We start from the raw sequence: 27712 nt of genomic DNA on the forward strand, positions 1-27712 counted from the left end.
ACAGGCTGTTCAATTTGAGACCTAAGTGGTATTTATTTGATCAGTCAACATTGGTTTATTTTTAAACCCTGTATGTACCATATGGTTCAATGCACTCCCAGCCCCCTCCTCCAGCCACCAGCTTGCCCTTCCAGCAGCTCTGGGGAGAGTTTTCAAAGGCAGCACAGCACAAATAAAGGTCTCCACCACCATGACCAGCTGCAGCTCTTGCATTGCCCAAGAACTCTCCACTAAATAAAAAAATTCCCAGATGTTTCTCTTTACTGAAGATGGTTGGCTGAAGGCTCCATTTCAGGCAACCTATGTACCTTTATAAAGGTACCCCTTCTTGGAAAGCAATCTATAATTAATTATCATCTGATAACTTGCAGAAAGCAGCAGAGGACACTGGGGTAAGGTGAGAGCAGCAGGACACTGAGGACCAAAGGGAGGAAGCCATGGAAAAGCATGAACTCTCTCATGCAGCCTCTGCACACACATAGAATATGGATCAGGACCAATTAAAGCATGATTTCCTTTTCTTCCTTTTGCTAAGCCTGAGATTACAACACCAAATTCACAAAAACTCACAAGCACACCTGGAGCTGGCCAATGAACCACCACTGAGCAAAAGGTTCTCTCAGGGCATCCCAGTCTGGGCACTGCTTGGAGCTTTCTCCTTCTTTTCAGAGCTGTTTTAGAGGAAGGCAAAAAGCAAGTGGGCCTTTGGAAGCTGAGCTCAGTTCCTCAGCCACCCCTGCAGCTGTTCTCAGAGGAGGCAGCACAGTGTTGTGTGAAGAGACCCTGGGTACTGCTAAAATCTGTGGCTGTAATGATGTGAGCAGCCTGCTTGCAGCAATTCAGAACTCAGTGGGGAGGGCAACACACATCCCAGACACAGGAGAAATTAACCTCAGGAGAACTATTTACTGCCCAAGATGGACTTCATCAATTAGCATGATGTGGCACAAACAGTTTGGAAATTAGGGTGGTCACACTGGTCATAAATTGTGACCCAAGCAGGAAAACATCTCCCTCCACATCCCAAACAATGATTAAAGTCTGCCAGCCACATTTCCCTTCCATATGGCAATTACAGCCCAACAGCACTTCTCAGAACAAAGTGATGTCAGCCAGAGCTGCAGCAAGTCATTAACTTCGGATGCAAAAAATAGCCTCACCTTAAAAACACAAATATACTGTGTCACTTCAGTTTACAGGAAAGTACTTAACTTCTGCTTCTGGAACTAGCCAGCAAATCTCAGGCATAAGTCTTCCAGACTATATGTTTTCCAGGTAATCTATTTTGGAGTGCAAAAAAAAAAAAAAGTCAGTGGGACTTTTCATGGGCTGTAGTTCAGGGAAGTCAGGTAGCAGAAAACAGGGGCATAACTTGTATCACTTGTCAGATGAAGGAGAATCACTTCTCCACTAAGTTCTTCCAAGAAAAAAGAGTGCTTTGAAACCACTCAAGTGTCTAATGAAAAGATTACTCCTAAGAACTATATAATTAACATATATAATATGCATTGTTAATTAGACAGGGTGGTCTGCAGAAGCATCTAACAGATTAATTTATCCCCCATCACTTCCCCTGCACTCTGCCCATTATTTTGTTTCCATTGGCACATCACTACCCCAAAACACTGGATGCATTTAAACCTCTGAAACAGCACCCAACATCTGCTATTAAACCAAATGAGAAAAACAGCTCCAGAAATAGCTATTTGTTCTTTCTCACAGTGAAGACTTTTTGCAGGAGTTTTAGTAATTCACAGCACAGGGTGGACAATATTCAATCATGCATTAGAGAGTGCTTCACAGTTTATTAGCTGATGATGCTCATCGAAGCTGTGAACAGGAGATTTCCAGCACTGGCAAGAGATGATTTCAAGCCTTCCCAGGAGCAAAGCCATTCTGCTCTTACTCTTGGAGCTTTTTATTGTCAAATTCAGATGCTGAGACTCATGGAAAAGCTATTTTGACTCGGTGGAAGTGTCCAGTGTTATGTTACTTGCAGTTTCTTGTCTCCCTCTGCTCCCTGCACTGCAAAGTCTGTGCTCACAACACAAAGAGGTTGTAGCTTTGCAAGCAGGCAATCAAAATACAGAACTAAAAAATGCCTCTTTAGTTCCTCCCATGTCTGAAGTCACTGTGGTGTGAAGCACAAGCTGAGATGGGGCAGGGCATCATGCAGCTACCCTTTAGTTCTGATGCACAGACCAAACTCTAAACCCTGCAGACTCCCTGACTCTTTGGGAGTGTGGCTGTCATCAAGCCCTTCTGCCCATCCTCACAGTCATGATAACCCCATTCCCATCTCCAGAACTCTCTTTTTTGTGCCACTGTACCCTGCCCCGAGCTGGGGTAGCTCAGAAAGGTCAGCCAATGGCCCCATGGGCACTGAGCACAGCCTGCAGGGCACAGCCAGGAAAATGCACAGGCTTGGGCCAGCTGGGAGGAGAACACAATGGCACTGCAACAGTGAAAGCCAAGGCTCTGCAGCAGCCACCTTACTGGTGTTTTTAATGGCAGAAGATTGTGGAGTTTGTTTTAGGGCTTTTGTTCCAAAGGAAATTAAGCTCTAAAAAGCCTCCACTTGCTCCTTCTATTCAATCCTTTTTTTCTCCCCTGTTTATCCCCTTAATAGTGTTTTGAAATGTTGGCTCTGCAAATGTATTGCTCTTGCCCTGAAAGCTCTCTGGATGCCAACTAGTCAAACCTTCCCCAAACCCTTCTCCCTGCTCTTTGTGCTCCTGCAGCAGGACCCAAAGGCACTCTGCTCAAGAATCACATCAGATGTTTCCTCTGAGCACTCTTCTGGTTGCCCCAGACTTCCTCTCACGGGATAGCAGGTTCTGCCCTGTTTTTATTGGCATATTTTTCATGTTCTACTTCATTGCCTGGTGTCCACTTTATGAAAACAATCCTTTAAGGATGTTCCTGCTGGAGCAGAACAGAGCACTGGTTCAGCGTGGAGCAGCAGCAGAGCAAGAGGGGGAAAAAGGACTTTCAAACAACAGAACTGCAGGATTGTGACACAGATGTAAAGAACAAGCAAAATTATTTCCCTGGAGCATGAAAGATGTTTAGAAACAGAGCCATCTCCTGGATAACCAGGCTTTCAATCATATTATTCCAGCCTCTGGAGCTTTTATTTCTATTGCAGGAGTCGGAAATGTTACTATGGATAAAGAAGGGTCATTTCCCTTAACCTTGTGCTGGTACTCTTGGACAAGAGGTAATGATGTCTCCAAGCAATGTCCACAAACTATGCCAAGGCTGGAGGACACCAAAATCATCTCTGAGCAGGGAGACAGGAAAGGTAACATCTGTCTCAGCCCAAATGCCAAGTCTCCTCTTCTGATCCTGAATTATTCATCATGTGCTAACTTCCAAGCCAGTTCCGTTTTCAATTTTTAAATATTTAATAATTGGGTATTAAATATTCATGCAATTTTATTAGAAATTTTGGAAGATGGGCACTAAGGCTCTAATTGTAAAGTTCATCATTGGGACCAACTCAGAGAGACCTTCTGGCTACCTAGAAAGAGAAAAAGAGGAATAGAAAAGCTAAATCAAGTATTTATGGAGCTCTCTGACTCTAGATCACAAGAGATCCCTATGCCTACCTATGCCATTTGTTTTCAAAAATATATCACCTCTTTATGAAAAGGATGACAAACTTACACTGGGAACATGCTAGTCAGCTGCAGTCTAAAGTTTTTGAGAGTTGTTTAATTTCAGTGCTACAGAGAAAGATGTCCACCTCAGACAGCTGCAGTGGATCTGGCTGGTAAATGGAGCCTCTGATTACAAGAAAAATATACAGGAAGTCTTGGTTGGGATTTGGGGCAGATGCAGGGACAGTTCAGCTCAATACACCCCTGGAAGGACCCAGATTCCTCCCTTTTTCTGATGCCTGCTCAGAGGGGACATCAGGAGGCATGAGTTGAGCTGGTTTAATAATGTGGATTCATTAATTTTCCATGGCTGTTTCTCACCATGTAGCTCCTGCAGACCATGTTTTCCTCCTTTTAGTAGATGACATGTCCTTAACCCTGATTCCTGCTGAGAGCAATCCCATGTTCCTGTCCCTCTGTATTATAAGCACTCATTCCCCACTGGGATGGAAATTGTATGGTTTACACAAAAGATGACACAAAAGGCCTGGAATTATATGCAAATGAATGGATCCATTCCTCACTTCTTACCATCAAAAGTCTGACTTTCCAACAACTGCATGGGGCAATTTCTGCACCAGCTTTCAAACAAAGGGCATCTCTGTGTTATTAACATCTCACTGTGGCTAGCAGTTTGTCACCTTTCACAAAAATTATCTGAAAAGACACCAGCAATTATTCCCAAGGAGATTATTAGGTGGCTGTGTCCCAGCAAAGCAGCTGGAAGCTCAAGAGACATAATATTCACCAGGAAAACTACTTTCTCAAGTCAACAGAGCATGGATTTAAAAAATGAACTCATTGGAAACAAACACAAAACTGGAGGTAAAGTCATGCTTGTTCCCTTCAGTTTTGTTCATCTCTATACCAACATTAGGAACACATCTTCAAAAGAAAACTAAAATTCTCCTCATTATGACATAACAGGACATTAACTCTGGAGTCTTATCCTGTGAAGAAGCTTGGTGTTTTATAATAAAAGACTCAGAAGAAGACTCCAGCACTAGTTCCAATTATCCAGCTGATTTTTAGATCTTGTATATTTGGGGTTTCCAAGAATTTTAAACACCAAGGACTTGACAAATGCAAAAGAGCCAAGTGTTCTCTTCCTGGGATTGTTGCATAACTCCTGGTTATTACAACCCAAAAACCAGCATTTGCTTGGCTAATGTTCATGAATGAAGTGAAGCAAAGAATAGAAGTCCTGTGGAATTCCAAGGAAGCAATTACTCATGGCTCTTCACAGAAAGGAGTAAGTAGGGACCCTGCCTGTGCAAGAAAGACCAAGAGATTCAGACACACAAATTCCTTCAGGGAAATCAGTATTGGTGTTCTGCTGGGTGTCCTTTGAGGCCATTTCCAGTTACACAGAATCACAGAATGGTTGGGACTCTGAGGGACCTTAAAGATCATCTTGCTCCACACAGGGAGGCCACTCACTGGATCAGGTTGCTCAGAGGCTCATCCAGCCTGGCCCAGGGGAATTAGGGGGAATTAAATCCCATTAAGTGATGTTCCAGCAGCAGCTAATTCCACATTCTGACCAGAAAACACACCCAAGAAACCCTGGGATTGTAACCTTGGGATGTCATATTTATATACAAAAACCCAAAAACAAACCACCACTGGTGAAAAAAGCAAGTCTGAGATAAAAGTGGGAATCTCTTACCCAGTGAAATACTTTTGCTAGTGCTGAACCACCTCATTACCTTCAGCTCTGTGAAAAAGACCTCTTGTTACTTTGATGGAAATTCTTCTAAACACCAACACTCATGATTAGAGATCTCTTTGGAGCCAGAGATGTACAAAAAAATCTGAGGAAGTCTCCTGCTTGATGGTGGGAAAGAAGAACACACTATTGCTGCACTTTTGGGTGCATATTGTCAACAACTCTAAGCTCACTCTTCTCATAGAACCTATAAACATATTAAAAAAATCATGAGCTCTGCTTGTTTCAAGCCCAAGCAATATCCATAGAGCACATAATGGTCCAAAATGGAGCACTTTAGTGTGTTTGTTTCTTCACTGATGTTTTTAAAAGTTTCTCTGCATCATCTAGGAGATACTGTCCAGAGTCAGACTTCATGTTGCTGCAACACATTCACACAGAACATTCCACAAGCCCACAGGCAATATGTAGAATAATACAGCTGAGGACAGAATAGATCCATGAGGAGATAACACATGCAGCAACTTCTCAAAGTTAGCTTAAAGGGTAATTCATAATAAGTAATTTAAAAAAAAAAGGTGGATGAAAAATTTTCTGAGAGAGAATGTGGAAAAGATTTCAAGACTGAGTCAACCAGTGTGAAATCTAAAAGAAAAATCATTAAAATAATTAAATATGGGGTTTAGAAGAATGAGAAAACAGAGATGGACAAAGGCAGTCAGCCCACAGCCATGCAGAAAGCTGTATGGACCTACCTGCTCAAGACAACACCTCCTGTGGTTCAACAAGGCCAGTTTGAATTAAGGATCAAGCCAAATCATCAGCAGGATGAAATTAACACCACTATCAATTCTTATCAGCTGTGGGAGTGTGATGGAGGAATAAAGAGTGGTGGTGAATGATTTCACACCTGCACATTTGAGTTACCTTGAGCAAGGTGAGCAGGACCATCTGGGAAGAGCTCCAATCACACAAGAATACTTGTGGATAGACCTAATAAGAGAGAAGCCCTGTCTTTTTTTCCTAAGAAAGACATTTTATTGGCCTAGAAGCCTTTTTGTGGCAGCAGAAAAAGCCCCACACCCATATCAAAGATTCTGCAGAAGTCTCAGCATCTTTCTTCAAAGGAAGGCAACTGAAAAAGTCAAGCAAAGAGACTTGATAGCTTGAGAGTTTAAACCAGAGCTTTTGGGTTAATTTTGACTGCAAATAATAATAAAGCACTCTGACAGCAGGGGTTTGGGTGGAGAAAAAGGGTGAGGGAAGTAGAAACATACTCTTAATTAAAATCTCATTTAGCAATTTTATTTTTTTTAATGTGCTTAAAAATTCCACCGAGGTCACCATTCTGGAGAGATGACAAACTCCTGGGATAAAGGCTGGAAAATCCTGGTAGTCGTGTCACATTTAGCAAGTCAAAGATATGTTTGTATAAGGCTGTAGAGGGCTAAATCCATTTTACATGCTGTATGTATTATTAATTTCTGACAGTGGGCTTAGAAAAACCTAATTCTCTGGAATACGAGCTCCCTTTGAGCAGAGGGAAGCCTTTTCAAAACTCATCTTTTATTGACTGAGTCATTTTTGAGTCAATCTGTCTGCTTTCGGCAAGACAAGAGTTTTAAATCTTCTCTCTTTTTTTCCTCCTTTTTGAGTCGTGGCAAGTCTATTAAAACCTGCTAATGTATGCAGCAAGGCCTCTGATTTGAAATGTAATGAATTCTTCAGATAGTGGCAGATTAGGGGGAGTAGATGATAGAAACAGCCAGAGCCACCAAAAAAAGAACTCTCCAGAAAAAGAGGAGGAGAAGGGTGAGTGGGAACAAGAAAGATTAACCCTTTTCATCCAGAAGAAGAAAATCTTTAAGCTCCATTAATAGAATCAGTTTAAAAAGCAGAGCTGGAAGAGGCAGAGCATCTTCAGGCTTGCCTGGGGCTGAATGAGACAGAGAATAAATGAATCTTTCCTCCTGAAGGAAATCTCTTGTAAGATTAGGTAATTCCCTAAGTGAAAAATGAATAACTTAGAGAAAATTAGCTCCATCCATATAAATAAGCCTTCATATTCCAAACTTGTCACCCAGAGCTTCCCAGGCGAGTGCCCTGAACCATTTCTGCTGTTGTGTAACAGATGGTTTCCTCCTCCTCCCCCTTCCTTGGGTTGTTTCCAACTGCAGTATCTTTCAGGTGATCTTGTTTTAGCACAAAAATGAGCATTTTGGGTGTAAATCATCAATCCTGTTACTGAAAGGAGGCTTGGCAGTTTTGTTGTCTTTGGAATCTTTGAAGTGCTGGACAAATCTTATGGAGTCACACAAATGAGAGATTAGCACTGTCTCCATTTCACAGAGAGAAGAGCTAAGGGAAGGAAAGTCAAGGATACTTCTTAATTCAACAGCACAGATCTGGTGACAGCCCTGAGAACACAGAATCTGCTGAATCACAGCACAGACCTGGGATATCTTCCTGTTTTACAGGAAAATTCATTGCTCAGCCTTCAATTCGATGGCTTTTAAAAATAAAATTAGCTCCATAATAAAGTTCTAATGAAACAAAACCTTAGAGAGAACAGTCTGATGGAGCACAGGTGACCCAGTGGATTATAATGAAAATTAAGCTCAGCAGAACTGATGCAGGTGAGTAAATGTGGGAGATTGAGAAATGGGTTCTGTCAGCCCAATGTCCCTTTGCTAATGACAGGTATTGAAATGTTTTAACAACTGAGAAATCCCAAGTAACAGAGGCAAAATCCTTCAATTTAACATGCAGCAGAGATTTTTCAGTCCATGTATGTCTTTAAGGAGAGACTGCCTTTCCCTACAGATGCAAGGCATTCAATCCTCTATCACACAACTCAAACTACAAAAGGCAAGAAGTTTTAAGAGCAAAGTTAGCTCAAAAGCTGCTGGAGGCAGAGACTGTGGAAACTAAGCATGAGCTGGAAAACACAGCAGCAGGAAACCTTTGCAGTGGGATTCAGGACACAGGTAAAAGTGTTATCTTGGAGGCCAGCAAGCCATGGGAGTTAGCCTGGCTTTTCAAATTGCTTCCAGGTACTGCCTACATTTGCTGGCAGAAACATTTTCTTCCACCCTGGAGAATAACAATGGCTGTTTGTTTGTGCCCTCATCTCCTAAGCTCCATCAGTCCCTTGATGTGATTCTCCCCAGCTGGGAAGCTGCCTTTTCCTACCTGCCTATTTGCTTCCAAGCCTGATTGGAATGCTGCAGAATTCAGACAAGAACTTTTACATTTCCACATATTAGTGCTTTTGGGAAGAGGAGGTTGTGCTTGATTTCATGTACGTAGACACAGTCCCAACCTTTAGCTGGGTCCCAGCCCTGTGATCCAATAGCTGGCACTCTCTTCCTGAATCAGCAATGAGCTAAAGGCTATGGCAGGGAGCATGCTGTGCTCTGGATGCACTATTTTTCAGAGAGAAGAGAACAGACTCACACCTGGAATGTTACAGAAGAGCTAAAACATTTTTCCTGGCAGAGGAAAAATTTTGGGGCCAAGGGCACGACCCAGGACTGTGGCATCAGTCCTGTGCAAATGCCATTTGGTAACCACCTTCTGCCTCCACTTCCAAGTTAAAAAAAGACTCTTCTCACTCTCTGCCATTGGGACAGTGCCTGTGTGGCACTAAGCAGCTGCTGTACTTCACACTAGCCATGGATGCATGTTAGTGTGGATGAAGCAATCCCTCTGCAGATTTCCTTTAGCTGGGAAGTTTGCAGAGCACTTTGGGAATCCTGAGAGGCAGCACACTCACTGCAGCAGGCTCCACCACACCAGTGGTAGTAGCAGGCTCAAAGAACAGCCTACTCCAGAATTTCACTATTTTTCTTTTCCAACTTCATCTTGAATTCCCCCTGCACAGCCTCTACATCCCTTCTTCCTGCCCTACTTGTTGGGAAGATCCTCTTGCTTTCTGACACTGCTTGAACTCTTCCATCTCTCTGTCTCCTGAGAACTCTGCACCAAACACTGGCTTAGTGCAGGACTATCCTGTTTGGAACAAGATCACTCAAAACATCCAGATCTCCCATGCTTAGTCACCACAGAGATTATTTTGGTATAGAAAAAAAGCAAAGTACTGAGGTAACCTTGACTCCTGGTTTCCAATGATCCACCCCACACCAGGGAGCAAGTGCACAGAGAATCCTGATCTCTGGCACTGCAGCCTCCCACAGGAAGGATTCACTTCAGGTTTAGGTTTAGAGAACATTTTACTCACTGCTGCTGCTGGGACTCTTCCACTGAGGTCAATGACACCAAGTGCCATGGAGACCATGCTGCTGGCATGAGCAGCTCTGCCAAAACAGGTCAAGAGTCTCAGGAAAAGTGTATGTTGAGGAAGTGAGGAAAGGAAAAAATGGAGCACAGAACAGATCTGTATACTTGAGATGTGCAAGCAACAAGAAACAGATTTACCCAACTTGGCTAAATCAGTGAATTAGCTCTGTGCTCGAAGAAAAACTTATCCTTAAAGGCTGTGCTATTCAGTAGCTCACTTTACATCTGAGAAAAGTCTGCAAAAATCCTCCTGCATTATCTCTAGACTTATAGATTTCTTCTTTTCATCTGAGGCTCAGAGTGGGGATTACCCATTAAGGTGCAGTGGCCAAATCACATTCAATCTATTCTCTGTAAAAAGAAGAAAAAGCTTTGGTGTCTCCTGTCCCCTTCCATCTCATTCACTTCCCGTGTCCACAGCCAAAGTATTTACCTCCAATTTTCCATAGTAAATTCAATAGGTGAATAGGTTCTGAATACCAAGAGGACACAAAGGATGATACTAAAAAACAGTTCTCACTTCTCAATCCTACAGGCTGCATCCTACTTCTCCAGCACCTCAGAACAATGGTTCATTTACAATCTTCATTAATTTCTCAACCCAATAAGGAGACAGTTGGCAATTTCAGCCAGCACAGAGCAATTTTGGCCTGCAGAGTTTCCACAGTACTGTCCCCCTTGCTGTGATCAGGGATGTAACAGTGGCAGCAGCACTGGCAGGTTGGTATCAGACCATCAGGGCCCAATCACACTAAAACATCTGCAGAGTTCACATCTGGCCACCCCCACTCCTGAGCTGGCAGCACCAGCTCCATCCAGCAGATGTGATCAGCCAGCAGGGATGTGACCAAGAGATGCAGTGCCAGCTCTGCCTCCTGCCCTGCTCCTGAGCCCCAGAGGGACCATGAGCAAGTGCAGTTAAACAAAAGAGTTAATAAGTACAGCTGGAGAGGGGTAATAAAAGCAAAAGACAACTAGAAAAATACCTTTGCAAGCAGGTGAAGCATGTAACTACAGGCAACTAAAATGCTTTTACCACGTTGAGTTTTTATAGCAGCATGTTTGCTTTTCCTCAACCACAGAAGTCAGAAACTGTAAACATCTGCTTGTTCATGCTGTCTCTCTCCCACAATGTTTTGATTTAGGTATTTTCCTGTAATGTCTGCAACTTAAACACATCAGAATTGTGCCAAGGTTTCAGTAACAAACAGTAAAAGGGACTGAAGGTATTAGAAAAGTGAAAAGCTAATAAACCCAAAGCCAATAAAACAAACTGACAAGAGCCCTGGCATCACTCTGAAGCATTCCAGTGCAGAATCTCCTGAACTGAAATTACCTTGAATGCATCTTTCCAGTAAAAACTGAAATTACCTCCCTTTCAGCATGAGACCTATTGAAGTACTTGACCCTTTGGGCATTATAATCTTCTTGGCAGCATTATCAGCAGTTGCTTCAGAAGGTGGTGAGCTGGAAGCCCAGCACAACTGTTTGTCATGGTTTAACCCCAGCCAGCAACTAAGTGCCACACAGCCACTTGTTCACTCCCTCTCACCAGCTACAGGACTCTCAGTGAGGTTTATTCTGCTGCTCTGTTAATTTTATTTACTTGTATTTGGATTCCAAAACAAAAAAAAATTACAAACAACTTGTGTAATTGGGCTTCTGATTTAGTTATCAATCTAAAGAGACATTCTGTAGTAAGAAGTAAAATATAAAACCATAAAGCAAGGTTTGCATTACTTCCAGCTGCTCAGATTGGAAAAAAAAAAAAGCGAATCAAAAAAAAAAAACCCCAACAATCTAACAAATATTAAAAAAAAAATAGAAAAACCCAAAGAGATTTTTATTAATGCTTTAGATGACTTAGAAAAAAAAAGTCACTTAATCACAACATTGTAAACAAGGAAGTTCTACAGCAGTATTAAAAATATCCAAAATTGTTTCAGGAGCCCCATTGATTTGAATTAGGCAGCTGCATAATCACAGGGGCTGCAATTTTAATGAACATTTCAACAGGAAATGTAGAGCTGATTATATATATCCAAACAGGAAAGATCTGAATGCTGCAGCAACTCTTTTTTTTGTTGTTGTTTTGTTTATTACCTCAGTGTGCAGATCCAAACCAGCTTCAGAACTAATACAGAACTTACCTGACAGCCCCTCTCTCCTTGGCTCCCAGTGCTTCTGTCTGCAGCTCTGATCTTACTGTCTTGATACATGTCATTAGGCACAGCATTTTGAAAAATAATTAGTGATTCAATCAGATTTTACACTGGATCAAGTGGCTGGAAACTTCAATACTGTGCTGCAGTTTTCCCTTAAAATACTTTAGGGCATGTTATATATACTTAATTAGATAATGTTTATACAGTGCTTTGAAGAAATAAGGAACTCTGTAAGGGCTGGGTCATATTTTCAGAGAGGAAAAGAGCAGTGTTGAGACAGCACAGGCACAGAGGGAGAACAAAGCTCTCAAAAGCTGAACACCACCTTGTTTTCAGAAAGATTTCAGGACATTTGAGAAAAAATATGTCAGCAGCTTCCAACATCCAGGCAGTAAGAAACAGAAGTTGTGAAACAGGGGATGCTGCAGAGGCAGTGCAATGACAGTGCTGCTGATAGCAAAGTGACAGCAGTGGCACCAGAGTCACAGGGGCAGCAGCAGCTCTCCTGAAGGAAAACTTTGCTGACACTCAAGCCCAGGGCACTATTATTACCCTCTCATAGCAATTTGCAACATAAAGACTCAGAGTTGTAGGCCTTGAGAAAACAAAATGTATTCTACTGCTGTGAACACTCTTATGAATAAGAGTGGGAACTAATGGAATAAAAGTATCTGGCTGCTTATTATTTTGAGGTGAGGGAAGCAGGGTTTTTTTTGTTAAAGTTAGGGTGCTTTTGGGTTGCATGCTAAAATACTAAAATACACTGCAAAACACAAAAACGTCATCCTAGCAGGAACAAGGAGCAGCACAAGATCTTCCCCTGACTGGGCACCCAAAGCAAGCAGCACAGGGGATGCAGAGCACAGAAAGGGCAAGGACCAGATTCTGCTCTGCATCAGGATGAGGCACCACATAAATCCTTCATCCAAACCTCTATTAGAAGAATTTGGAGAGCAACACAGGAAGCTGTGGCTAAATCCACTCAGAAGATGCTGCATCCAGACATTTGGCTCCCTACAGGGCAAGAGGCACAGAGAGTGCTCCAAAGAGTTTCCAGTGAGCAATGAAAGCAAACATTGTATGCAGGGAGCTTTAAAAATGATTGCAAAGAGAGCCCTGAGCTTCTGTTCTGTGAGTTTTTGGGTTTTTTATTTGCCTATAACTAAATTACATGATTTCTTTGCAAGTCTAATTAAGCAGTTAATTGATGCTGGTGCCCTTTAGCATCTGGCATTTAAGATTAAGTAAATAATGGAGAAAAGTGCATGCAGCACCCAGCAATAATTAAACACAGCAAGGGTTTGTTCCCCCACCCTCCCCCGTTCTAACCTGTTACATATAAATTCCTGAGGATAACTGTCTTTAATAGCCTCAAATACACTTACACACCATATAATGGATACTTGAAACAGTATTTTCCCTCGTAAAGATGCTGGTTAGTAGGTGTATCTTTGCTCTTAGTCGGGAGATTTCATTTTATACCTTGCACTCAAGGGGAAGGAAAAGCTTCATTGTGACACCTGTATCTGACTGAAGAGCATGTTAAATGGATCTTCATGGGAACATACTTTTCAATCCAGGACTGTTTGCATCAGCATTAAAGATTTGTGGTCAAATTTTTCCCTTTTTCACATGCTTGTTCTTTCCTGATGGACCATTCAGTGCTATTCATGTATCTCCTGAAGTCTGTGGAAATGCAGGTTATGAAAAAGAAAGATTGAGTTACCTAAAATAAAGCTCCAGGGAGACCTTATTGCTGCCTTTTAGTTCTTAAAAGTGGTTTATAAGAAAGACATGGAGAGACCTTCCAGCAGGGCTTCTGCAATTGATTTTAAACTAAAAGAGGGTCGATTCAGACTAGATATAAGGAAGAAGTTTTTTACAATGAGGATGGTGAAACACTGGCACAGGTTGCCCAAAAGAGGTGGAGGATGAACAGGCTGGACAGGGCTCTGAGCAACCTGACCTAGTGGAAGATGCCCCTGTTTATTGCAGGGAATTAGGCTAGATGACCTTTAAGGGTCTCTTCCAACCCAAACAAGAATATGATTCCATGATTCTTCTCATGTAGAGCATTGCACTGAGATTTCCATCTGATCTTGAGAGCACAGTTTCCTCAGAAGACCATGTGTTAAGGACATGACATGTTTTAAGATCTATTCCAAGTCTTATCCTACAAGAAACTCTGAACCAGCTACAGCAGACCCAACTCCTGCTGCTCCTCCAAGACCTCTCAGGAGCATAAGCTCAGTCCAGGACAAAGCCAGACTGCTTTCCTAACACAGCTTTGATTCAAACCAGCAACACTATGACAGGTTTTTAGGTCTTCCAAAGCTGCCTGATGGAAGGAATTGCTGCCCAAAGATTAGTGCCACAATCTTTTTAGACTCTGCAAGCAAAAAAAAAGCTTGAGTGGAGACTCCTGCCCACCTCCCATGAGTGCTTAATTAGTATCTCTGGCATAGTCAGAGACCTTTGGACAGAGGGTGCTACAGAAGTGGAAAATATTATCATCATTATGCCTGCTCCCACCAGTGCTGGCAGCCAAGGGAAACATTTCCCAGCAGATGGTGAAGTTGTGAGCATGGCTGGCTTTGGTTATAATTTCCCTCATCACAGACTCTCCTTGTTGGAGCAGCTTCCCTTCTTGATGCTTGAAGAGCAAACCAGAGCCTGCAGAACAGGACTGCATCCTGCTGGTCAGCACCACTGACACATTCAAACCAGCCAGCACTCAAATCACTGCAAACTAAATCATCCAAGGGGCTTTCTAATTAAAAAGGGCTTCACTTGCATGGCAATTCTTTCTCCTGCCTGTCACAGTCAGCCCTCCCCTGAATTCCAGTCATTAAAAGGAAAAAAACCCAAAGCATTAGTCACCTTTTGTTAAGTGTCAAACATTCCCACTCTAAACAATGAGCAAAACAAAGAGAGGTGTTTAATAGCTCTCAGAGCAACTTTATACCTTCCTAAACACTATTTCTGTGCTTCTTGCTAATTGCTTATTTGCCCTGGTTGTATGGAAGAGCTTGGCTCACTCCAGCTTTGACAGAGAACAGCATTTTAACATGCTGCAGGAGGTGTGATATGCCTGGTTCTAATTTTTATCCTTATTTATTTCTGTTGGGGTTAGCAGCTGAGGACTCTAAGCTACCTGAGGCGGAACTAAGATGCCATTAGCTCTAAATCTGTTCCCAAGTGCTGCAAGCAGCCTCTCCATTTGGCTTAGGACATCACCTTGCAGATGAAACCTTTGCATATGGGAGAACATTCTGCTCAAAATTTCCCTCTTCACCAAAAACTTCCCAGGGACTCTGGAATAAAAGTTTTTTATTCATTGTAAAATGTGAAGGAGCCGGTAGTAGAAAGAAGTGCTTTGAAATGGGAGTGAAGAGTAATCTCTGCTACTCCTTCTAGTACCATGGGAGTCCAAACACGTTCTGCAGGGAGCTGCAGATGCATCAGCACCCTGCCCACCTAGTGAGGAAGGGACTCATGGTGGAAACAACCTGACCTGCAGTTCCTCCCCATGGTGGCTGATGAGGAAATGCCTTTAGCCCACATCTGCTAGGCAGCTCCAACATCACCGGCTCGAACTCGGGTTTATTTTTATCATTTTTCTAAAACGAGACAGAAACTTCCCTCAATCCTGCCTCATTTCAGGGAAGGCATGGCAGGCTAAAAGGGGAATCACACACCATTGTCATTAGCAGCCTGTTCAGAAAGCCTTTGCTGAATCTCTCAGATGTGCACGGTCTCTTTGATGCCACCAGAGGAGAGATTTCTGATGACACATCTGCAGTCCCCAGCGAAGGTGCTGCTGCTGCTGCTGCCTCCAGCCCTTCCTTACAGAAGCTTCTGATCTATTTAATTTAGGTACTTTTGCTGCACACCTATGATGGTGTCTGATCATGGCAGAAGGTAACTTTGCCCAACAACCCACCATGCCACAGTTCTCCTACAGGACCCATTGAGACTCTTCTGTTCCACAGAGACAGAAATACACTCAGAGAGCCAGGGAGTGAAAAGGCAATTTGTGAATCTGATCTCATCTTCAGCTTTTCATCTGTTTGATTTTCATCCATTGAGCTGGAGCTGGTTGTGTGTAAGAATGAATATGCTGTTCCCTAATGGAAGCTGGATTGAATTGCTCTTCCCTAAGTGGAGATGCCAGAGAAGCTGGCACTGAAATGGAGAAAGCATGGAAACACTGCAATAGTGAGGGAAGATGCATCAGTGCTGTGACACACAAACCACACCCGGTAGCCTTAGTTCACTGTAAAGAATGGGCTGTTCCCAGATGCATGATGGACATGAGTTTCCTGCATTTTAGGACTCACTATGATTTAACAATGCCTTTGGTTCCCAGCACAAAACCACTCCAGCACCATGAGGCTCCCAGACCCCAGCCAGCAGCACAGAGAGCATTGCATCTTACTGACCCAACACCTGGGTGTTAGCAAGCCAGGTTGATAGGGGTGAAGAGGCCAAGACAGGCTTTTCTCCCCTCCTGCTGACATCCTGATGTCAGCACCACATCCTAAAGGATATCCCAGCTCTAGCACATCATGGTATGGATGTCAGTGCCATGATTAAGACAGCAAAGTAATTACAAGTGTCTGCTTTTGTATGCTGATTGCTTTCCAAATAGATGTTCTCCATTCCAAATAAATCCACTATGGATTAACATTTCTCCTACTTGTTCACCACCTAGAATGTATTTGATTAGAAAAGCCTGATCAAAACTCTGCTTGACCATTTTTCAGCACTTCACCATTTTTCTTTTCCTCATCAGGGAGAAAAATGTATCCATTAGTTAACCTTTTCAAACACATTCTTTTTGTAGCCTAATTCAAAGGAGGATTATAAGGAAATCGTCAGACTCGGCATGTGAATAGCTTTTTGTGAGCACAGGGAACAAGCATTCATATATCAGAACATCAGCATGGGGAGATAAGGGAGCTGTATACTGAGAGCTTATCTGAATGCAAGATCAGCCCTGTGAAACCAGCATAAACATCAAGGACAGAATCCATATATTGATGTAATTCTTAGTGCTACTAGTGCATTTGTGTGAATTTGCAATTAAATAAAGCTTATTCCTTACAAAGAAAACAAGAAGTTAAGGATACAGTTCAAGGTCTATTGAGATCAATGAGAATTTTTTTTTTCATTGCATTTGAATATAGCTCCCTCTCCCTCCCTCCCAACATGTCTACTAGAATATTAAGAAAGAAATTACCTGAAATTTGTCTGTACTACTTTTAAACAGACCAAGAATTGAATCCTCAATTCTCCTAGTCTGCTTTCTAAACCAGCAAATCCAAAGCTCTCCTTTCATCCACAGCTAACATTTAATGTATTTAAATCCACATTAGTTTTGTACCAAATAAAGACATTGAAAATACCACAAATAGATGTGGGTGACAAATTAACTGATGCAGGCAACATAACTTTGAATTTCCTGACTTTTAGGCAATTAAAATATCAACTTAATTGTTGGATCTGTGTAGCTTCTCTCATTTTAATATGTAAATCAGTCTCTATTACGCTATAGCTCAAAGAATGTGTGACTCTGCTTACTTGATTAGGCTGGGAATTGCTGGTCCTGCTGCCACTATCTTTACACTCTAGTGACAACTTGCACATCAAATTCACATAATGCAATGTCATCAACTTACTCATCAAATATAAACTTCTTAAATAGAGCTGCCGCTCTAAAATACTGAACCTTATTTTACTTCATTTACAGCTCCTAAATAATCAGCACAAGTGAAAGGAAAAACAGGAAATTCAACTGCACAACAGTATTTCTCAGAAAAAAAAACAACTTTACACAGGCAGGGAGATGAACCAGAAAAACAGTCCATAGCAAAAGTTATCCTTTGGCTTCCAAATTTTGGTCGCATGTTGCCCCTTTAAAACGTGGTACAAGGAGACAAATGTTATTTCTCAGTCTCCACACATTCACCCCACCTCATCAGGGATTCAGTGTTAAGGAACCCTGATTTATCCTGTGAAGACAGTCAGGTGTCAGCTCCTGGCCACATACAGTTACCTGCAAATTGATATGAGGCCTCCAGAGAAAACCAGCAAACACAGGCACTTTTTTCCTATTATGACCTGATCACAATAAGAAAACTATCTTGGACAGTACGGAGCAGGAAAAGATAAATAAATTCAGTATTTTCCCATTCCTGTAATCTTTCCTGAATCCAACAAACAACTCCAGCCAAGGGGGTGTTCACCTTGCCAGCACAAGGCTTTTTGAGATTTCCCACTTGCAAAGTTCCTCCACTGGATTTCTACCACTCCACTGGCTCTCAGAGGCATCAGGCTTTAATTTCCAGGAGAAACAACACATTGACAAGATGCAGAGCAGAGATCTGAGGCTCTGTGCTGCTGGAGTGCTCTGCCACGCTGGCAGGCTGGTTTTTCTGATCTCAGGGAAATCGTGTCAGCCTGAATTTGAGACATCAGCACAAGCCTTTCTTCTCAATCCTGCTGATGAATGAAAGAGCATTTTCAATTGTGTTCATCCAGAGGCCTTGTGGCACATCAGGACTAATCAAAAGCTGCTCCATGATGCAAAGTGCTGTCAGAGGCAGCTCCTAGCACAGCCCTGCAGGAGCCAAAGGGCAGCTGCAGATAATACTGCATTTCCTCCCTTTCAGCACTGGGGAGATCCAGCAGGAGCATCCCTGCCACCAAGGAGGCCACAACCAAGCAATGACTAAAATATCCCAGGCAGGAAAACACAAATGCCAAAATTTACCAACAACAAAGCTCAACAAGCTGCTGGCTTGTCTCTGGAACCAGCAGCACAGAGGGATATTGAGCAACCTGAGGGATGTAGAGCAGCTGTGGCCACAAAGGGTGTTACCTCTCCTGGGGCTGTTTCTGTACAGTACAAATTTGGTGGTGTTTTACAGGGTTTGTGGGGGTGGGAAGGAGTTAAAACACAGAGAGAAGGGTTTTGGATGCTTCTGCAGCTCGTAGACATTTCTCCTTGCAAAGGCTCTGAGGAGAAATGAAGGAGTACAGCTACTTCTGGTGCTGAGAACAACTCTTCCACATGCTCACTTTGTATTTCAGCTACTGATGGACTGAGAACTGGAATCCCAAGTAATCAGGCTTAAAAATACTGTTTCTATTACCAGTTTTTCCTTCACAGCACATACAGAAGGAGACAGAATATTCCCTGTCAGGCCAGGTTTCTCTACACATTTTCTCTTGATTTATCTGCCCCCTGAAGTCACCTCTAACCTTGCCCTCTGCCCATCTGCAACAGTTTTTGCTACCTTTAACCTTCCCACCTACCTCAGCAAAGGCAACCTCTTCCTCCCCAGGTGTGACACCACACCTTTACTGTGTCAGGACTGAGGAAGGAAAATGCATTTGCCCAGGAAACCAGCAGCCTTCTCCTCAGCTGTATTTTTTTGCAGTGTTACTGATTTCCATTACACCCAGACTCAAGTCAGGATCAATAAGCCCAGAGAACCTTCCCTTGGGAGCCTCATTCCACATATTACCACACAAACCATTGCAGATGTTGTTGCTGTTGTGTTTAAATTTGGTGCTCATCACATATACATTTTTATTTTCTTTTCCATTTCCTTCTCTCACAACTTATTTTACTATTTTTTCTTCGCAAAAATGGCTTTGTTTTTCTACGGAACAAAATACTTCTACTAAATATTTTGTAATCCATTTCTACACAGTGCCTAGAAGATGCTTGAAAAAAACCCTTGTAGAACTTGCTGGAGCTGAAAGTATTATGTAGGTTCACAGCTGCCTCTTAGGAAAACAAAAATATTGAGTTCTCCAAAAACTTCACGTGTGAAGTTGGTAGAAAAGGAGGACAGGAAGAAATCCTGCAGCTTTTTTTTTGCTCTTTGTGAAGGCTAAGTATAGTCTGGATAGTAACCTTTGACTGACACCAAGTTTTACACATTTGCCAGCTACAACAGAACTACTTCACAGAATTTATTACAAACCTCTGGCTCCCTGGACAGAGAGCAGACAGAGCCTGAAAGCTGCAGCAATGTCTCAGTGGCAGCTCCCATCCCAGCTTCACAAGAAGCTGCAGGCTTCAGGCATCCTGGGGGGTTTGTTGGGTCAGAACCTTTGGTCCTGGTGCAGCACACAGATCACACTGAGCTCAGGGCAAGTCTCTGGCTGCTCAACAGACTCGTGGCATCTTGCCACAGGCAGGACACACTGCTTGCACTATCCTCAGTGCTGCATGACTTCATATCTGTATTATCTCCAAAAAAAAACCCCTTGGGAATCTTTCTGGATGATGAGTACTACATATGATTAAAGCAATTTTTTTTTTAAAGACCAGAAAACATCTCTTGCAGCTCTCTTGAGATACTGGACTTTCATTCAAGCCAGGATCTTTACAGGTGCTTGTAGTGCCTTCAGTAGTGCAGAACATTTACCATCAAAGGCACTGTTGCTGAATCAGAACATACAAAAGCTTCAAGGTATTTTCCCCTTATGGCTGCACTGACCAAATCCATAGACACCATTTAGGGACTGTCCCCTGACCACTGCAACCTGTCAGTATGAAGTACAGGAGATCACAACCCTGCTAGAGATTTTTATGAAAACAGATATTTAGCAGCAGCACCTGGCTATCCCTAGTGCTGGGCTGAGACAAAGAGATATTGATAATAATGAGGGGAATCAAAGCTAGCTCTATTTAAACTATCATCTTATTCCCAGTCTTAATATACAATTCAGGTCCCAGACTGGTCTAAATGTCTTGCAGAAGAGAAGGTAGCATCATAAAAACAATAATAACGAGAATTAGCTGAGAGCTGGAGGGATTACCCCAGAGAGGCTGTGGAGTCAGCAGGGGAGGACAGGCAGCACCCAGTGGGTCAGGACTGCTGCTAATTCCTCTCACCCCTTGTGCTGCTTTCCAGATCATTTGTGGTTTGCACACTGATGCCATGCAGCATCTCGGATGCAGGCAGCAGTAGGGGATGATTTCTTCCCCTATCAAGGATATGTGGCCATCTCTGGAGTGAGAGAGGACAGACCTTCAGCAGTGCACAGCAAAGCACCACAGGCAAAGTCAAGCTCTTTATTAACTTCAGATGAAATTGGGATATGCAGAAAGCAATTTACTCAGATACAAGCAGGGCACAAAGGCTAACATCCTGCTTTTAGCAAAAGTCCCTTAACATTTGAGGCAGTAAATGCCCTGGACCTTTGTCTCTCTTTAGAACAAAGGCAATTCCTTCAGTACAAGTGAAGGGGAAATAGCAGGTCAAACATTAGTGACAGAAGGGTCACCTAATGAATTTTTCCTGTGCTTCAGGAAGAGGCAGGATGAGACTGGAGTGGAGGCTGCACTTCCACATGTGCCCCCAGCAGCAGCTGAGGCCATGGAAGAATCCTCCACCAGGTGGACCTGGTCTCATTCACAGGTTCAGCCCTCATCAGTGTGGATTCCCTACACAGATGGCAGGAAGCACCAAGGCTTCCAAGCACCAACAGCTCAGCCAACTGTGGTTGGAGAATGGCAACTTCTAAATTCCATCTGCTCCTTTCTTGTCACCTTCTGTATTCAGAAACACATTCATCAGAAGCACAGGCACACTGGGACAGTGACAAATTTCACCGTCTCTGGCTTGTCACTTCAACAAGATTAGATTATTTTAATATTAATTCATCACCCAATTTAAATCCAATTAAATACATTTTGCAAGGCCTTGGCATGGCTGTGATGCTGGGGACAGCCCCTGCTGAACACCAGGTGCAGCATCTGTGTTAGGGCCAAACACCTGCCTCAGAGTGAGACTCCCAATCCTTCATCAAGGACTCCCTTTTCCCACTTTGTCCCTAACAAGGGGAAAAGGACACTGAAACTGTTGAGATGGATGAAAAGCTTTTCTTTTTGGTGGGATTATGCTCAGGAAAATAGTTCCAAAGTTCTCCACAGATGGTTGAAATCAGAGTTGATTTGCCCATCTTCCCTCCTGGTAGGGGTGCCAGCCTCTTTCTCATCAGAAAGAACATTAAAAGCACTTTTCCTCTTTCTCACAGGGAGAAGCTGCATGAAGAAGGGAACACTCCAGTGTGGCTACGGGATAGCAATAAATCATGAGAGCTCATGGAAAATTTGCAGTACTGCATTCTTTTAGTCAGGAACCAGCTTCCATGGAACACCCATTCCTACCTTCAGATACATTACCTTGAAGATAGGAACACAAATGGAGATAAGGAGCACCTGAACCATTCTCATTTCTACCTATGCTTTGTTACAAATCATTACTTCTCTCAGCTCCCCATTAGCTGCCACCTATATACTTGCTTGCAACTAAGACCCAAACCCATCTCTAGCAGAAATAAAGAGGTCTACCAAGACCCCACAGGGAAAAAAAAAGAAAGATCTAAATAGAAATGACTTGGAGAGAAATGAGAAAAAAACAGGAAAAGCTATGGAGATGGAAGAAAAAAAAGTAGAAAACTGAAATACAGAAGGGGCAGTGGAGGGAAGGTGTGAAATGCATGGGAAAGGGAAATGCAGAACTGGAACAGATTTCTGTGCAGCAATGCCCTGTGCCACCTTTCCAAAGCTGTCACAATCTGCAGCCCTGTTTCCCAGGCAGGAGCACTCTCCCAGATGGCTGTCTGACCTTGGTGCTCCCCAGGCAGAGAACACAGCACTGACAGACTCCAGCCCACAGCCCTGCCACACTAACACCCCACCAGCCTGCAGTGCCCATCTGTATTTTGGAAAAGGACAGGATATTGTTACAGCTCTCCATAGGTCCCCATCTGAACAGAGACTATTGTGGTACAAATGAGAGGAAAGGGCCACTGAACCACGTGGCAAGTTGCCAGGCTGTGCTGCAGCCTCCAGCAGTTCTGCTCAAAGAGATTTAAAGTCCAGCATAACCTTGATTTTTAATAGAGTCACATTTAATGAGCTTTAACGTCCACAGTAATAATTTTCTTATTACCTACGCAGGAGCCGGAAATACGATCAGAAGAAATGTGCTGCACTCCAGTCCAATGAAGGGATTTAACAATACATTATTATCAAAACCATCAACATCATTGTCCTTAATGCCTTTTTTTGGTTGGTATAATTATAATTCTGTGGGCCATAAGCATAGCTGTTGCATACCACATAAGCTTGCTGAACACATCAAACCTGGCTGGAGGCCACCCAAAGCCCTCACCTCTCCAAGCAGCCAGTCAGCTTAGATGGCAGAACAGGATAATAAAATCTTACATTTACCTCTATCTGTCTAAAAGCAAAATGCTAACTTATATGTGACCTTTGTTGTCCTCCTAGCTTTTATCCACACTCTTCCTACTCTGTCCTTGCTCTCTCTTCATCTCATTCTACTCTGACACCAGGGACTTCCCACCTCAACAGCTCAGAGAACTGAATTTGCCTCTTGGTGTGTCACACGAATGAGCTGGATAAACAGACAGATGGGGACTGCAGCTGACAGAAAGGGGTGCAAGAAAAACTCCAATTCTTGTTATTTTTGCACAGAAACAGCTTCACAAAACTCACAGAAATCCACTCCTTTATCATGCACAGCAATCCTCCCTCCCTGGGGGAGCCAATTGGACAGTGACAAACAAAGCAGAGGGAGTTTCTGCCACACACTCCCCACTTCACACCTTGAAAATACACTGAAGCAGAAGGCATGTGGCAGCTGTTCCTGTGGGCAGAGCTAAGAAAACAGCTAAAGCTGGATCTTCCATGTCTTATCCAGAGGGAGACTGAGTTTTCTGGCCACTGGAATCCCTGCTGTTGAGCCACTGCTGAGCAGCTGCTGTAGCCACACTGCAGCTGCAGGATGGGATCAGTGCAGAAATGGATGCAGTTTGCACAGCACACTTGATCAGCTGTCCCCAAACCCACCAGGAGCTCTCCCTGCTTTAGCAAGGAGGCAAAATCCAGCATTCACCTGGCTAATTTAAAGCCAGCTCAGAGTAACCCAGTAACCTTGGGGTCAGCACTGTAACACCCTCAGCACCTCTTCACATCCCAGCATTTGCAGTTCCCATGCTCTGACCATGCTGCTGAATGCTCCCACAGAGCAGAAATGAGAGTTTAGGTGTATTTATGGCACTGTGACCTGTGCATGACAGTGATGCACACAAGCACATGAAATAAAAGAAAAAATGCCCAAGATCTTTCCACATAATCTTCCCTGCTATAACTTCATCCTCAAAAACAGTCATCCACAGGGCTGCTCCATTCTTCAACAGCTTTTTCCTATTTTGTTTACAAGAACCACTTCCAGATGCACTTATAGGCACTCTGAGAATACAAAGGGCCCTCCTGTGACTTTGGTAAATGACACTGAAGTACTTCCCACCCTTCTAAGTTCTGAGCCTGATGCTCTCTTCCATCTGAGCTGGTCATCAGAAGTCAGAATGATGTAGCTTGGGACTGGGGTAAAAGGCAAAAAAAAAAGCCTCACATACGTGAGGCTGGAAATGCCCTGATACCCAGCAAGCTGTTTGTTTTCCTGTTGGAATCAAAGGCAGAAGAGAAAACAGCTTTAAAAATGCATCCCTTCTGAGCTAACAACAAACCTGGTAACATCCCAGCACAGAGGCACCTCACAAACAGCTAAAAGCAGCTGCATGGCAAGGCAGCAGAATAGTAATTCTAACACATCACAGGAGGCACACATGAGGAACACATTCCCCCAGAAGTGATGGTCTAATTACTGCAGGAGACACCCCAGAGGTTCATTCCTCAGTGACAGACATGGGGCTGACCCCACCTGTGCAGCCTCAGCTGTGCCTGGTACCCAGGGCACAAGGACAGGCAAGGGCACTGGGTAGCAGCACCTTCTGCAATTTAAACCCCCACAACCCAAATTGTGCATTTCAAACCCAAATTGCAATGCAAGAGCTGTCCCCAAGAACTGCCCATGGGGGGTCTGAGACTGGAAGCTCCTACAGACAATAGTGTTTTAAAATGTTTGCCAAATGTTTCATGCTTATGCATCTGTTAGAGCATTCGCTAACAGGAGTGACAGAACTGTCACTTACTTGTAACATGCAGTGAGCTCTTCACTTTATAAACCACCCCATCTGCACTTCTCACCATCATATTTTTAAGGCTATATAGTACCATAATCCACTATGAGATGCTGGAACAAACACATTCTCAGCAGTAATAAAGTGCCATTGTTTGAGTGATGGGAAGACAGACAACCTACTTTCTGAGAATTTAAGTTTCATAACAGAGAAAGATGTTTCATTCTGTGCATTTTCTTTAAACCAGGGCTCTGTCCTTTTGTGGGTCTGAAGTCTCCAGCACTTGTCACCTTTGGGAAAAGCTCTGCTCTCTCAGTCTCACCTGAGAAAGGATCCTGATCTCCAGACACTGACTATGTGTGTGCAGTTGGGACACACCAGTTTTGCTCTACACAGACCTTCTGTTCTCTTTCCTTTTTCTCTTCTCTAACAAATTGTTTTGAGGCCATGAGGGAGTTACAGCAGTAACTTCTTCTGGGCTCTTCAGCATAACTCAGTTCTGCCTGGTCCCTCACAGCATTATAGATGATGGGTTAGGTTTTACTGATATCCTTACCCTGATTTTCAGAGTCTGAGAGCATGTCTGGAGGTGATGATTTTTGGGGTTACTGTACTAAGAAGTCTCACTCAGGTATGTGAAAGGAAGACAGACTGTACTGGAGTGCCACAGAATCTGTGAAATGTATTTAGCTCAGTGAAAGATGTACTCTGCTTTCATGGAGTATTGAATGTAGCTGTGATTAATGGGGCACATATACACTGATAAACAATATTAATTTGTTTTAAGCCAGGTCTGAAAAGATTTCAACCACTTGCTTCCCTGCAGCTATGAAAGTTATTTCCTACTGTCTGTACTACCTCAAGGACTAAACCAGCCCTGAAAGGAAGGAAATATTTCCTTTCATTCTGTCGGCAGCACCAGCCTTTGAAGGCTGTTGTATTGGTATTTCATTTATCATGAGCAAATGATATGAATTATTATTATTTAGCCTTACCACCCACCCTCTACCACACTGCCACGGGATTGCCACCACACATTCACTCCCTCCTGCATCAACCCAGCTTTTTCCATTTCCCACATAACCATTCCATCAAGCACATCTGCAATGCCTCCATCTGCTTCTGCACTCAGTTCCTCTGGCAACCCAGATGAATAAATGCATCCCCAGGAGCACAAGCCAGCAGCCTACCTGCAACTTCTTGTGGGGACTGAAAAGCCCCAACTCCTTCCAGATCCCCAGAGAGGGAGCCACCCCCCTTGAGCACCCTGACGAGCTCGCGCAGCCGCTCGCACTCCTCCTGCAGCTGCTGCTGCTCCTCCTTGCGCTGCTGCTTGGCCAGGCTGGTGGGGTTCATGCTCAAATGGAGAACTTTGGTTCTGCTGGGGTCATAGTCACCCTGGGGGCCAGAAAAAAAAACAGCAAAAGCACATTGAGTGACCAATCTGACCTCTAAGTCCTGTAGTACTCTGTGAAATAGAAAAATGTTACAGTGGAAAATAAGGTGACATCCACGCAGTGACAAGTTGAAGGCAGGAAACTCAGTGTTTCTCCTTCTCCTGCTACTCCATCTTTAAAAAATCCCTTAAACAAGTCAAAGAAACAACAAACAAACAACAAATAACCAAACCAGAAAAACCCCACAGAAGCACCCCACTTAACAGAACTTGCCCCCCTGGCTGACACTTCCACAGTCAAATTTAACTCCAGAAATGAAGTTTTATAGCTGTATTTAAAATCTCTTGATAGCAGGAGATTATAATGAACACCCAATCACACCCTGAAACTACAGCAGTACACCCAGTGCCAGCCTGATTTATTGCTCATACGAGCCAGCAACATCCATGGCATCCAAAGGTGGAGTCATTAGCAAGTTGTATCAGCTCACCCCAAAGCAAGGGAACAGATATTCCATTCCTTTTTTTCCTCAAAGGAGAATTGTATTTACAGCAGTTTAAATAGTCAGTCAAGCCCTAAGATGGCAAATTAATATTCTTTCAAAGTGAGAGGAAAACACTGATGTTTCATTTGTGATTTCAGAGAGACAATTTTCATATAAACTACAGGAAGCCTCACAACCATAAATGTAGTAAAACATGTGCTAATGCTGGCTGCCATGGCACTCTGCCCAGCTGAAACCCTATAGCAGTGCCTGCATAAAAAGCTATTTTATATGGTAATATTTTTCCTTCAATTAAATCTCGGGACCTAAAGTGATTTTGTAAACATTAATTAACCCTCAAGAGCAGCATGAGGTAGGTATTATCCCAATTTTATCATTTCATTTCCATTAAAGACGTGATAGAACTTTATGTGGTGTTTTTTTCCATGCAAACCAGAGCAGAGACCGAGCAACTTCATCCTGCATTGCTGGTCATTGCTGGTAAGAGACCCCACAAGATCCCACTACCAAACATCTTTTATTGAAAACACTCTCCATTCACATACTGTGAAGCTCCTCATCAGGCAGTGAACTGCTGAAACTCATTGTCCCAGAGCCTGGCAACAGACACAAAATGGCATCAAAAATGGGTTTGACAAATTCAAGGAGAACACCTCCATAACTGCTCCCACCTCCCTGCTAGGCCTGCTGTAACCCCCTGCACCAGTCTGTTTGTGCTGCAGGTTATTTATTCTTTTCCATCATCTATCTGGCCTTTCTATAAAGCTCTGCCATGAAGCTGCAGTGCTTTGGCTCTTAGAGATCTTTCAGACCATTCATTCTCTCCTTTTATAACATGGTCCCCCTTGAAAAATCTTATTCTAAAACTCATCACCAGGACTCAGCCTTGTTTTCAGGGTTCTCCTCAGCACATCAGTCTGAAGCTTCACTGAGACAAGAGAATCTTTTAAAAGCCCACAGTGTAACGAAGGCAGTGGCAGAAT

The 27712-nt window shown here is 43.2% G+C and overlaps 1 protein-coding gene across 2 annotated transcripts in view; it reads right to left on the reverse strand.

Annotated features, from left to right (window-relative positions):
* MAD1L1 (mitotic arrest deficient 1 like 1) overlaps positions 1–27712 on the reverse strand; it is a 418937-nt gene that overhangs the window by 174611 nt on the left and 216614 nt on the right. For both annotated transcript variants that reach the window (XM_079320917.1, XM_079320916.1), the window contains exon 16: positions 26018–26225. In XM_079320917.1, coding sequence (XP_079177043.1) covers positions 26018–26225 — 208 coding nt within the window. The remainder of the gene's footprint in view (positions 1–26017; positions 26226–27712) is intronic.

The sequence above is a fragment of the Erithacus rubecula genome, assembly GCF_903797595.1.
Source record: "Erithacus rubecula genome assembly, chromosome: 17".
Classification (NCBI taxonomy): domain Eukaryota; kingdom Metazoa; phylum Chordata; class Aves; order Passeriformes; family Muscicapidae; genus Erithacus; species Erithacus rubecula.